This window comes from Lactuca sativa, mitochondrion, assembly GCF_002870075.4.
Source record: "Lactuca sativa cultivar Salinas mitochondrion, complete genome".
Classification (NCBI taxonomy): domain Eukaryota; kingdom Viridiplantae; phylum Streptophyta; class Magnoliopsida; order Asterales; family Asteraceae; genus Lactuca; species Lactuca sativa.
Window position 1 is genome coordinate 350,001 of NC_042756.1, and position 13,324 is coordinate 363,324.

At 42.6% G+C, this 13,324-nt stretch overlaps 1 protein-coding gene across 1 annotated transcript, besides 1 other annotated feature; it reads left to right on the forward strand.

The window, feature by feature from the left end:
• The first annotated feature begins 4,549 nt into the window (after positions 1 to 4,549).
• Positions 4,550 to 5,113, forward strand: rpl5 (ribosomal protein L5). Its single transcript has one exon. The coding sequence runs from the start codon at positions 4,550 to 4,552 to the stop codon at positions 5,111 to 5,113; it is 564 nt and encodes a 187-aa protein (YP_009652444.1).
• A 431-nt stretch (positions 5,114 to 5,544) lies between these two features.
• Positions 5,545 to 5,608: a dispersed repeat (second copy of repeat X-14).
• Positions 5,609 to 13,324: the final 7,716 nt, after the last annotated feature.

Genomic DNA, 13,324 nt, shown 5'->3' on the forward strand with positions numbered 1-13,324 from the left:
TCTTAGGGGGGCAAGGAAGAGGCTGTTATGTTAGTTGTAGCGCGCCTTCCCTCTTTATAACACTTCGGAAAGATTTTGCAGTCTTTTCTTATGATGACCTGGTCGAGAGAGTACGATACATCGGTGTAAAAGATTGATCCCTTTGGATCTTGGTCCATGATGGCCTTTTGATTAATAGAACTGGAAGAGGAGGAAAAGAAAGAGCTTATGATGACCATCTATTTGAGTCGATCATTTCGTAGATCTAATTCAAGTGTTTTTTTTGCAGTGGAAAGGCCTTCAAATCTGAAGTTTGACGCTTAAAGGAAGAAAAGAATTAGCTTTGGTTCAGAGCTTGAATCAGAATATCGTCACCCCAGGTGAGGAGTTCGGCTAAGCAGCTAGTTGCCTTCTTAGCCTTCCTAGACCGCTAGTTGACTTCTTAGCCTTAAGGGCTTGAAGAAGATAAGGGCATGGAGATTGACCCATCTCTTAGCCTGAGCTTGCTGGCTAGCTCTATTGGGTTGGTGTCGGGTTAGCCCTTAGTTTCCTTCCTCTCCTTCTCTTTCAGGGCTCGCTTCTCTCATCTCTAGTTTTTCGTCTACTTCTTTCATCTCCGCAATAATATACATATTCTTTCTAATAAGAGAAAGTATAGATCTTGAATAAGTTGGCTACGATTAGTCACTTCGGAAGCCGTTAACCAACGCACCGGCTTTTGACTGTCCTTCTAAGGTAAGGAGGCTCAACAAAGGTCTAAGCTACTAGAATGAACGGCACATTTCGGCTTGCTTTAGTCGCTTGCCTAAGAGTGGTGAAAGTGTTATGCCTAGATCGACTAAAAGGGCTTACCAGCTACCTTCCCCTTGTAAAGTCTTGAGCTTGAGATTGAATTCTTCCTAACATACGGCTGTCTTTCATAAGAACAGGAAAGTCTTTACAGGAAGTGATCGAATCAGTACGCCTTGCCATAATGAATGTCTGTTGGAGATAGAGGTATGGCGAAGAGCTTTAGAACTTTTCTTATTGGATTGAGAGTGCCCGTTATCTGCCATAGCCGCATGAAGAATTCTGAGAGGAGGTCTTTTCCAATACCAAGCCCTAAAGAGAAGGGATTGATAGATCGCTTCTCACCAGTAGCTAGCCTGTCTACTGTCCCATAGAAGGGGAATCAAGCCCGATTCTATCTTGCTTTCACCTCCGCTGTGAAGGCTCTTATCTCAGAAGGCATACAAAAAGCTCTTCCACGCCTAGCATCGTACTTTCCACTACTCGTGTAAGTCCTCCTTCAGAACAGGTAGGTGAGTCACTCTCCGCTAACCTGGTAGGTGGGACTTGCTCTACTTTGACTTCTTTATTTCATAACACTAGCCAACCAGCGTACCTGGAAGGAGCTGACACTCGTCGAGAGGATAAAGGGTTTTTGATCTTGTCAGATGCTTACAGGATATAGAATCACGTTTCCGGATGAGTTAAGTTCTTGTTCATTTCTCTTTCTAAAAGGGAGTCTCAATGAGACCTAAGAAAGGTAATGAGTCTGAATGCCTTCAGTATATTGTTGCTGGCAACCTTTCACTTAGAAGCAATAATAGGAAGTCCTAGGCAGTCTTATCTTATCTTATGGGCAATGCCCCCTTTGCCGTAAAGAGTAGCCATATCCAGTGCGATCTCCTCATACTCAGGCGTCGCCTCTAATCCCATTTCAAAACTCTACAACCGCTCCGGTCACACTGCACCTTAGAGCTTTAACGGGCCTTTAGGCTAAGGATAGATTGCCTGATAGACGAATTCGTCGACCTCCAATGCTCTAATAAGCTATCTTTCTCCCTGGGCTTCTCCGCTAACAACCAGTCCTGCAACCCGACCGGTTGGACAAGAAGAGCTTCCCTTCCTAGTCCTTGATCCTAGTTACTAGCCTTCAAGGCCGACTGCAATTCAAGGTGGTACGAGCTAGTGCGAACTAACTACTTGAATCCACACCTCAATTGTATTCCTTTCCTGACCTTCAATCAAAGGATTCCACCTGGCACCGACAAATCCCATTCTAGCGGGGAAGAACCACCATCCGGAGAAGCTGCATCTTCAATGGGTAGATCCCCTCCAAGCTTGACTCATAGGATGGGGAAAACCAAGCAACGACCAGCTCATTCACCTGAATTTGGTTGGGGCACAGCGGGTATTGAACATCTAAGTGCGAGCCTACCTCCGCTAGTGATCCCTCTTTCCCTGGAACCAATGGTTACGAATCTGCATCGAACTAACGAAAGAACCCCTGACGGAACTGAATTAGACTAAAGTGCGGAACAACCATGCGGAACCATTTCATCTCATTCCTCTTCACCATAAATAGCTCCATCCAAGCCTACGGCAGCTTATTTCCGATCTCTCCCAACCCCGAAGTCAGACCAGTCTGAGCCGAACCGAGACAATGAACGGCGAATCTCAACCTTTTTTGTTTCATCCTCTCTGGGCATCTAGACGGAGAAAGAAGGGACGAGTGTATCCGGGCCATGATCCGATCCATATTTTATCTGTATATTCCGGCAGAGCATATCGATATCGGGATCCCTCCAAGCCGGCTCTGGGACAGCATCAAAAGTCCTTCGTTCCTCCTTGCAATGAGCAGGGACCAGGGAAGATGTATGAGGCTGGTAAGGTAAGTACATCGATTCATCTCTAGCAGCCAGACTTAGGTCATTAAACCCTTATTCCGGTGTCCTTGGATGAGAATCTTTCTATACTATACGCATGCCTTCTGGCACAACACACACCCACTCAGAAGAGCACACCACCCTAATCCCTAAAGAAGAGAGGGAAAGAGCGGAAAAGCTGGTTTGACGTCAACAGTTCTTCCTTGTTCCGACAAAGAGTGTGTTTCCTTATTCTTTTTTAGCTTTGAGCTTGGTTCAGATTGGACACGTCCTCACTCGTTCTTTTTTTTTCAAGATCTTTGAGCCTCATAAGGATTCTTCTAACTGGTCTGTCCCAGTGCTAATAGACCCACTCCAATCTCGGGAACCTTTCCTGAGCTACTAAAATCTTGGAAATCGACTAGCCTTACTTCTTTCGGGGCTCCATCCCTCTTGACTATATAGGTAGGGGCTTAGCTGCTCCTAGTCAGATAAAAGTTCTCTACTGGGCTCTCGGCTACCCTGAACTACTAAAAACCCAGCCTTTGATGTGCTTGCCCAGCCTCTTCCACTAGAAAGAGCTTCTTCTCTTAAGGCTTCTTGCCAGTAGTGAGAAAAACCTTGCTTATCTATCTTTAGAAAGAGGATAGAGACAAAGATAACTAGATCAATGTCTTCCGTCTTCGTCTGCTAGAACCTTCAAGGAAGATGCAAAAGGCAGTACAGATGATAAGAGCATCTTTGCGTCTTCTCGTCTGGATCTATATAGGGGATCGAATGCATTTGAACTCCTTCTATCTAGCGCTCTCAAGCTGAGGTAACTCGAAGCTTTGAATGGCTCCTGCCTAGCTTCCTTCCAGTGATTAGAGTCTTCTGTTTGCTGTTTTTCATCTTGCTATGAGTGCCTTTACCCTTCTCTAAGAAGCCATAGGACTGTGCTATGAGGGAGGAACCCTTAGGTTTGCGGGGCATTGGATTCAATCCAGCCACAGGTTCTCCCTTTCAAGTAGCATAGACAATTTGTCATTGAAAAGAGTAGAATCTTACGCCAAATGTCGTAGATAAATATACTCAGCCGGGAGAATAACTAGCGCCTGTCTCTAGTGATTATACTAGAGGGATCCTTTTTTCTTATTCTGACTAGGGTAAAGGCACTATCGGACATGGGATTTTTTATATAGAAAATACTCCTCGTGTAAATGGAAGTATGTCACATGGGTGTGGCCTTAAATTCATCCATGAACCACTGCTTCTCCATAGAAAATCCACGAATTTGGCCGAGTTGGCTCTAATTCAATGCCTGTCTCCATCGAGAGTTCCCGGATATGCTGGGAATCCTCTCAAGGATGGAGGTGGTCGTCTAAGAACTGCTGGGTCCAGGGTAATGGCGCCTTCCACACTTAGGTTGATGCTGGCGGAGTGTGTTGGTTTTTTTCTTCTAGTATTTTTTGATGCAGTCAGAACGTCTCATCATATGATATTCAAGGCTAATTGAGTTCTTGCAGCTAGGGCAGCATCCAATGTCTGGCTCGGTCTTCATCGAATGTCAGACTGGTTCAAAGCTGTTCAATGATGGCTGAATCAATGCCATCAGGCTTTCTAGAATGTAAGGGTTCGAAAAGTCAGTTCAAGGGCTCAAATCCTGATATTCTATGCTTGAGGAATGTCTTTGCGGATGATATGCTAGCAGAAAACAAATTGATATGTCAGTATAAAACCTAAGTAAAGAAGATCATTGAAATCCTATTGTTATTGCTTTCACTACAAAAATGAAAAGGATAGAAGCTGGAGACTGGCCTATATTCCTACTAATGTGATCCCCATTACTGAAAATCTGTTCTACACTACGATATATTGCTCTGATGTTTTTACAACTATCTTTTTTGAAGCAGATAGTTCACAGTGCTCATTCTATCGATACTGGGAAAGAAAAAAAAAGAATGTTTACACTCAATTTTCATTACGAAGATGTATCACGTCAGGATCCGTTGCTCAAACCGAATCACGCCAACGTTATGGAAGTTCCTGGATCGTGTAAAATAAGAGTAGTACCAAAGGCAGCACCCTCTGATTTCATAATAAAAAATGGAAAATTGGCTATGGAGATTCCGTGCGGTCAGAAATTAATACAGACACAAAGGGCTTCGACAGGAAAGGAGTTTCGATCCAATCCATTCTTGGGAAAAAATCAAGACAAAAAAGGATATGTCAGTGACCTAGCACGGCAAAGCACTCTCCGAGGGCATGGAATGTCTCATTTTTTGGTAAGAATCTCCGCAGTAATGTCTCTGTTAGATTTTCCGGTCGAAATACGGGAAAAGTCCATTCAATTCTTGATGGAAATGGAGTTTTGCGAATTCTCCCCGGAACTGGAAGATCATTTCGAGATCTTCGAACATATTCGAGGGTTCAATGTCACTATTGTAACTTCGGCCAACACACAAGATGAGACTTTACCACCGTGGAGCGGCTTTTTTCAAAAAGATGAGGGGGAAAGTCAGTAAGATGTCGGAGAAGCAAAATATACGAGATCACAAACGTAGATTGCTCGCGGCTAAGTATGAATTGAGACGAAAGCTTTAGAAATTTGTAAAGATACCGATCGATCTAGTGATATGCGGGACAAACATCGTTAGAAGTTGTCCAAGTTGCCAAGAAAGAGTTCCTTTGCACTAGTAAGAAACCGATGTATTTCCACGGGTCGCCCTCGTTCCGTATATCAGTTCTTTTCTTTCGAATTTCTCGTCTCGTTTTTCGTGGATTAGCATCTCGAGGTCCTTTGATGGGCATAAAGAAATCGTCTTGGTAGCATCAAACCAATAGAACAAGGGTTAGCTCTGCAGCTGGTCTACAAGCAAGGTAAGTAGGTCCATGCGACCGGCCCCGGATGTACCCTTTAGCCGCGAGGGGAACCGGGTAAACAAAGTCGCGATCAGAATGAATGGTAGTTCGCTGGGCCTGTCTTTTGCTCCCAGAGGTGCTGGTTCGAATCCAGTTCGCGACAAGTACTCATACTAAAGTGTGCTCCGATAGGTATTTCCACTGTTCGATACCTTTTCGTGATGACTGTTCCCTGCTCCATTATCAGCCAACGGCTCTAACCGCTTCTATTGGCTCAGTTGGATGGAGTACATCTTTGTGCGAGACAGTGTAGGAGTTGAGATCCAGTGCGCTTAAACTCTTCTAAGAAGGAATGATTACCTGGTAAAAGCTTGAAGCTATACCCTTTTCATTCAAGTTGAGCTTCGATCCTAGAGAAGAAAGAGAGAGGGTTTACCAGCAGTGTACACCTTCACCCTCTGCTAGTTGACTTATGAGCCCTCCCCTCTAGGCTGACAGCTTGCAAGTTAGTATGACATCCAGTAGGAAGTCTATCTTTTCGGGATGCAGGGGCAATGAAACGAGATGGGATGTTATATAGAATATAGGTAGCTTATGTGCATGTTAGTGAAATACCTGGTTGTCGAGTCATTCAGCTAATGTATGATTCCTAGTTCGATCAAAAAAGCCTTAGAAAAAAGGACAGGGAGCTCTAGCCTATTTCAATTTCCGGATCTAGCTCAAAAAAAATTACAGCGCTGGGAGAAGAACTGCGGATGTGTACGGGCGTAGGTAGGCCAGTCAATAGACTCTCTTTCTCTCAGCAGAAGCACTGGACAACTTGACTCAATCACATACTAGGGACCCCTCTTTCTAAGTTTGGTAGTCTCTCATCTATAGAGCTGGGTAGAAGGAATGTACCGAACGAAGTTGCTAAAGGCTGGCATCCATCCTTCCATTTGATCAAAGGCATCAGAGCATAAGTAATTCACTCGAAAGGAGAAGAGCGTCAAGCAGCCCCAACTCTAGCTCCGTAGAGCAGGAGAATGCTCAGGTCCGTCTACGTGTGATTCCTCATTTTCTTCCTAAAACGTGAGGTGAGCTGCTGATTCTACTCTTGGAGTTACTCAATATAATGCTTCCTGAAAAGGATTTGAACCAAGAAAAGAAGAAAATACCATAGTAGATCTATGATTAGCCCTCGGTCGGGATGGTCCTGTCGAAGAACTTTATTCATGCAGAGAAAGACACTTAGGATAGGAGACTTATGGATGCAGGGTCTGCAAGTGAAACCCCAAAACCTAAAATCCCCTAATGCCTATCAAATAAGAGTCCTACCGGAGATCAGGTGTCAAAGGTGTCTAGGATTTATCCCAAAAGTAAGTAGGAGTGCTCTTCCATTCAAGCCTTCAGCCTTACAGTCTATAGACCTTACCTCACAAATCTTTTCTCTCGGGATTGAGTTGCTGTATCTGTAGTAGCATTCCCTCTAGTCACCTAGAAAGAGGAAAATTGCCAGTTTAGTTCCATCTCCTTGAGTTTCAATTGGAATGCTAGGGTAAGTCCCAAAGTCCTAAGTTCTTCCTTTCAATAAAAGTAGTAGGGCTAACGATATTTCTTTAGCTTAATGCTAGGCGTATAGATAGGTTTCTGGATCTCGAGATTAGTTTCATTTCTCTGGCTAGGAATAAGCAAAAAAACAAGGAAAGCGGATTCTCTTCTCGGGTAAGCGGTGCTCTCTTTCGCATAAGCCCTTTCTTAAGTAAGGTGATGGCGCTCTTTATCAGCTGCTTTCCTGGCATGTTACTTAAAGAAAACAAGTGAAGTAAGCTCCCCCCTTGATCCGATACAAGCGAGCTAAGGGGCATGATGTTCTCCCAATACCTGAGAGACACTTCACAGAGACTAAAGGTTAGGGGGATGGTAGTAAACCAACTGCAAGCACATGAACTCGCTATACCATTCTCTGCCCGCTACCCCTGCTCCTACTTCGAATGATAGAACGATTCGAAAGGGGCATACGTACGGCTTTGACTAAACGACTAACTAAGGTTTTTAGGAAGCAGACGTAATCGAAAGAAAGCTTGGGCCGAATGGAAGGGGCTTCCAACGATGGCAGGCTTACGGGATAAGGGCATACTCGTATGAAAAATATCCTAACTAAACGCTAAGCATTGAACCTAGCATTGAACCTTACTTCAAAGACTTTTATACGACCAACCGCCTACTTAATTACACTTCCGGCATGGCATTAAGCAAGTTCCTTCTTCTGCGAATATGAGATAGACCGACGGGACTAAGGGACTGTGGGAATAGCGAAAGCCCTGATTCAAAGATATTGGCCAGTCAAAAGGAAGAAGGTGAAAGACCACAAAAGTATTCCCCCTAAAGCTCTGCAAAGGCCTTTCGGAGATTGACCGTTTTTTCGAATTCGTATCCGTTGGCTAAGTACTTAGAAGCTTGGCCACCAGTAGCCTCGGACCTTCATCCTTCGACCCTCAAGACCTCTTATAGCGCTCTTGCCTTCCAGCTAGCCAAGCCTTTGGAAAGAAGTAAATTTCGGAGTCTGTAAAAGAAAAGAAAGACTAGCGGCGCTTATTCCTATTCCATGAGATAGCAGTGGTTACGAATTCAATTTTGAAATAAAAGGGAGTTTTTCAACTATACGAAAGTGATGTTCCTTGCGAGAGGTAAGTTCTTAGGAATCGATTGAATCACAGGAAAGATCAGGAATAGCCCTTTAGGTTGCAACTCCTTCTAAGACTACTAGTATTGGCAAGAGGGATGAACCTGATTGACCTATTATTTCCCCCGGGGCGGATTCTAAACCCGCTTCGACGTCTTCCCACAGATCTGCCTTATCGAGCCGGTGCCATTCAGGCAATGAAATAGGTTTTTTGTACGAGGAATAAGAGGCATATGCAAGAGCAGGTTGCACGAAAGGAACTGACATCTCATCGGAATAGGAAGCGAATCCGCTCTTCTATGTGCTAGATGTCGGCATTTCCCCTCTTAGCATACAGCATTCACTTCACTGACGCCTACTGACCGGATCGGGCACGAAGGAGGAAGGAACAATGGGAGAGAGGCGAAGCATTTGAAATGAGTTCATTCTCATATAGCAGGAAAGTCTTACCATTTCGAAAAGAGCTCAGTAAATGGTCGAGCTAGCTCCTTCTGCATGGCCTAAAAGCTAATAAAGTGAAAGGGTCGTGAAGCAGCTTACTTTCCTTTCATTCCAATATGGCATACTACTGAATCAGAATCAGGATCTTCCAGGGATTGGCCACTCATCTGGAGTATGTCACCAGGTCAGGCCTAGCTGATGAAAGATCTCGTTTTATGACCATCTTTCTTAAGCAAAAAGAGTAGCTTAGCTCTCATAGTAATTAATAGCTCGAGGCTTTATTTCTTCTATTATAGAATAGAAATCTATAAATGGAGGAGTAGGCTGACAAGCGGTCCTATTTCAGCAGCTTTGCTCAATGCATTATCCAGATCTCGAATCATTGGAATTAGCTTGCTTTCCCTTCTATTATATAAGAAGTCTTCCCCGGTCGGGAATCAATCATACTACGATCGTCAAATCCTACGCTGTCAATAGAACTGTCGGCATATAACCTAGAATCAATAGGAGCTAATAAGATCTTCCCCAGGGTAATTTCACTAAGACTGCCCTACTCCCTTGACTAATATGGTTCAGGTGGAATAGTCGGACATAGAATACAGGGAATGCGCATACAGTGAATAAGACCCCTCCTTTAAGTAGGAATTAGACCAAGGCTAGACTGGATGCTGCTACTACATGTACAGCAGCTAAGATTGATTCTCTTACCTGCATCCTTACACCTAGAAAGGTACTTTGTTACTAGCCTGAAAGTCTCAACATCTCCCTAAAAAAGGATTAATAAGGAATGCTAAAAAGAAAGAATCTAAGGCTGAAACTGAAACAACACTATAGCTCCTTAGATTTTGCTCGTTACGCTCCTTAGTAAGTGAATTGGTAGAACTTCAATACACTTGACCTTACTGGCTTTCCTAGTCCGACATCGACTACATCGAAAGAGATAGAAGACTTAGCCGATTAGACCAGATAGAGAATAGGAATTGACAGAAGATAGACACAGGCTATAGAGAAGGAATGCTAAAAAGAGAGATAGGAAAAGCTATGTGTACCAAACAGGGAAATCTATACGGTGATACCTCAAGCCCATGATATAACATTTTCTTGTAAGAAAGCCGTTGATAACGAATTGGTAACCCCTGGTCGGAGCGGGTAGGAGCCGAATAGATGGGAATGAAGTTCCTTTACAGCTCCGGAAAGGAGGCTTGTGCCACTAAGGGGTTGCCGCTTATTCAAGTGACGGGGCAAATGCCCTATTAATTGAATCTAAGTCAAGCTTATCCTCTAATGCCTGGGAAGCTATTCCATCTGTAGTATCGCTGGAGGAAAGCTAATAAGTACAGTTGCAGTCCGCTTTAAGCGGTTGGTTAGCTATTATACAATTTGAAAAAGCTTATTAAAGAAGTAACCTTAATAGTTTTACTATACAGGGAGCTGAGACTTTTAGATGGTGCATAAGCACTGGGGAATGCTTAATGGCATTCAAACTTGCAGGAAAAACACCAGCTCTTATCAATATTCCTTCCTAGGGAAACAGCCCAAGAGCATACTTTTAAACTGGCTTGTTATAACCTGCTTTCCTAAGAGGTACTTCGCTAGCTCGCTTTCAAATTGGTAAGATCATATTATAAACTATTAAAGGCAAAGACTCCAAGGAAATAGATCCTCATTCATGGGCTAGCATTTCTTTACAGTGGGGAACACTATCTATGGATAGAGCTTAGTTAATTAGAGAATTCAAAAGTAGCTCGCCTTTAGTCAGCTAGTACAAGAAAGTGGAGACTCAATGAACTGCATAAAAGTCCTGATATCTCGTTGTAATCCCAAGCATGCAATCCCTAAACTCCATGAGTTGCCCACTTCTCAGAAGAACAGTTGATCGTACTACTCATTCATGTTGGCAGTCACTCTCATGGATTTCTCATAGAAGATCCTTATTCTTGATAGCACTGGTAAGGGACGATTCTCAGTGCCAACCTATCCCCAATCACACTGAATGCTTACTTACCAATCCTTTCTCAGAGAATTCCTCGTGCATCAAAAAACTTCTAGTAAAGTGAAGGAGACCCACTTCGCATGGAGAAGTTCAAAGCTTCCATGAGTAGTCGGATGGACATGCTTGCCAATCTTGAGTTGTCATCGGGTAGGGCATGATTACAGCGAGTGTTCGCATGACTTGGGACAAACCTCTAGAGTCTTCTCCTCCTTGCCGCTGCTGGTTAGGGGCAATCGACCGATCCACATTTGTTGATACGTATATGGATAGATAGATAGCGACTCTTCCTCTCTCCTGCTAGTAAATAAACTATGGAAATGCACCGGCATGTTTTTTCCCTATCTTAAATTGTTGTCAACCTCCCTACTAACCATAATCTGTAGGATAGTAATCTGTAGGATTGTACACGACAACCTTACCCTCATAGTCCAGAGCAACCATCCTATTGCGACAATAGAGAGGCTCTAGCCCTGGTTCTTTATACTCGATTGAACAAGACAGCCCGAGATCTTGTATCATATCAAATACTTGATATTCATCGATTCTTAGATCATCAGTACATGCTATAAAGACCATACCTATGAATCTTTCAAATGCAATCCCTGGATATTTATGGCTGAACTGCCGGTCGAACTCCATTAAGGTAAGATTGAATAAGACCCTATTGATTTCTCCAACAATTGGCATACAACCGAAGCATATCTTTCTACCATCCTCATCAAAGGTCTCGAGATTTAGAAAGCTACTAACCAGCTTATAACAAACCGAATCTGCCCCAACAAAGGACTTAACACCATCTAAAACCAGACTCTCAGGAATCAGTTGTAATGATGGATCCATGTTAATCTGGTACAGTCTACTCACCTTACCCATGTTTTGAATACCAGAATAAAAGAGACCTAACCTATCTAATAATCTGTAATTCTCCTTGGGCACATAACCATAAGTCAAACGATAGAAATGGATACTCAATGCCATGAACACCAAGACATCCTCTTTTTTTGATGGAAAAACAACTATATAGTGTGAACTATCTCTGCTTGGATAAAACGTTAAGTCAGGAAAATCAGGTAGCGTTGCAAATAAAAATTCTAGTAGATCATCCCTACTTATTCTCCTGAGCCTTAGCGGAGATAGAGTGTAAAAACCTGAAAGCAATATCTGTTGAAGATTACATAACTCTTTCTTAGATAGATTATATTTCTGAGTGCTTTTTAAATCATTATACAGAAAATCAATATCCTCTGATAGCTGAACTAGCGAACTAGAAATTGTAGAATAATAAGAAGATCTTGCACATATCATAGTCAACTTATAAGAAGATTTGGATTGAATTGTTTCTTGTTTGTTTTTCATCTTTTTACTATTATTTCTTGTAATTCTTGAACTTTCAAAGTACTTATTAATTCTAAATCAGGAGGAGATGAATATGACATCATACCCATTCCGAGAAAGGCTGCTACTATGATCCCTAAACCAAGGGCCACCCTAGCATTGCTACCTTCAGCAGTGTTACCACTAGGAAGATGGATTTCATTGAACGGATAGACATTATCAAAGGCGGATAACACTTGATCTGATATATACTTATACTCCACATAACTCATTTTCATAAAGGGGGCTATATCAAATGAAACATCCTTGAAAGAATCATACGGAAGCTCTCTCGGTACTAAGATTCCTGGAGGTGCTACTTCTGGTACTCCAGGTATAAAGTTGTACCAGACAGTACAACCAATCCCTAAGCTAACAAATATGATTAAGCGCCCATACATACCTTTATAATATGTTATAAATTCTATTACTTTTTTATACGGGGTCCTGGTGAGAACATCTAAGCAATGGTGCAACCCACCCTTGAACCTGGTATTTTCAAACAAATCTGGGGTTGAAAAACGTAACATTTTTGATAACCCGAGAGATTGAAAGACATACATTAACATTTTCTTCGCTGAATTGCTCATTATAAATTCATATCTTTGGAAACGAGTATGCTCTGGAAAAAAACGGAAATATAACGCCAGAATAGCATCTTTAGCTGATTGAACTTTAAGTTGTTCAACAATCAGACTTTCTTTTAAATCAGTAAGAGGGAAACTATTCACAGGTAGACTTAAAATAGGAAAACTATTAAGCAATTCATCCTTATTTACATGAGAATTCGGATTATTTGTGGGGGGAGTATAAGTCAAAGGCTGGATTGGCTTAGGAATTGACCTTCGCAAATTCAGACCTCTACGCTTAGAGAACGTATCCTTTTTTCCGAAACGATAGCTTTCCGGCAGCATTCCACCATTACCTGTGTAATATATATCATTTCTAGTGTGATTAACTCTCAATCTGTCAAATAACAATTTCATTTTTTCTTTTATCATCTATTTAAAGAGTAATACTCGGGATTTTCTCTCAGAACTGCTTATGCCGCTAGCTTTTCCTTGAAGCCCCCGTAGGAATGACCAACTTTATCGATAGGCTTCCCTTATACTTAAGGACTTTCATAATCTCGATTCCGTAGGATAGATTTTCGATTCCGTAGGACATAAGAGTATATGAGGTGCCTTTACCCACAGAAATACTAGACTCAACCCAGACCATGAGAGGAACAAGGCACAGAGCCATGTTTCTTCGGCCTTGGGACAGGCATTATGGGATTTTACCCGACGGGGGGCTGCCTTTACCCTGAGCCAGTATTTCTCCCCTAGAAAATGGTTTAGGATAACCTCCAGGGGACAGACAGCGGTATTACTCTAAAGACCCAGGTAGGGCTAGGGTGTA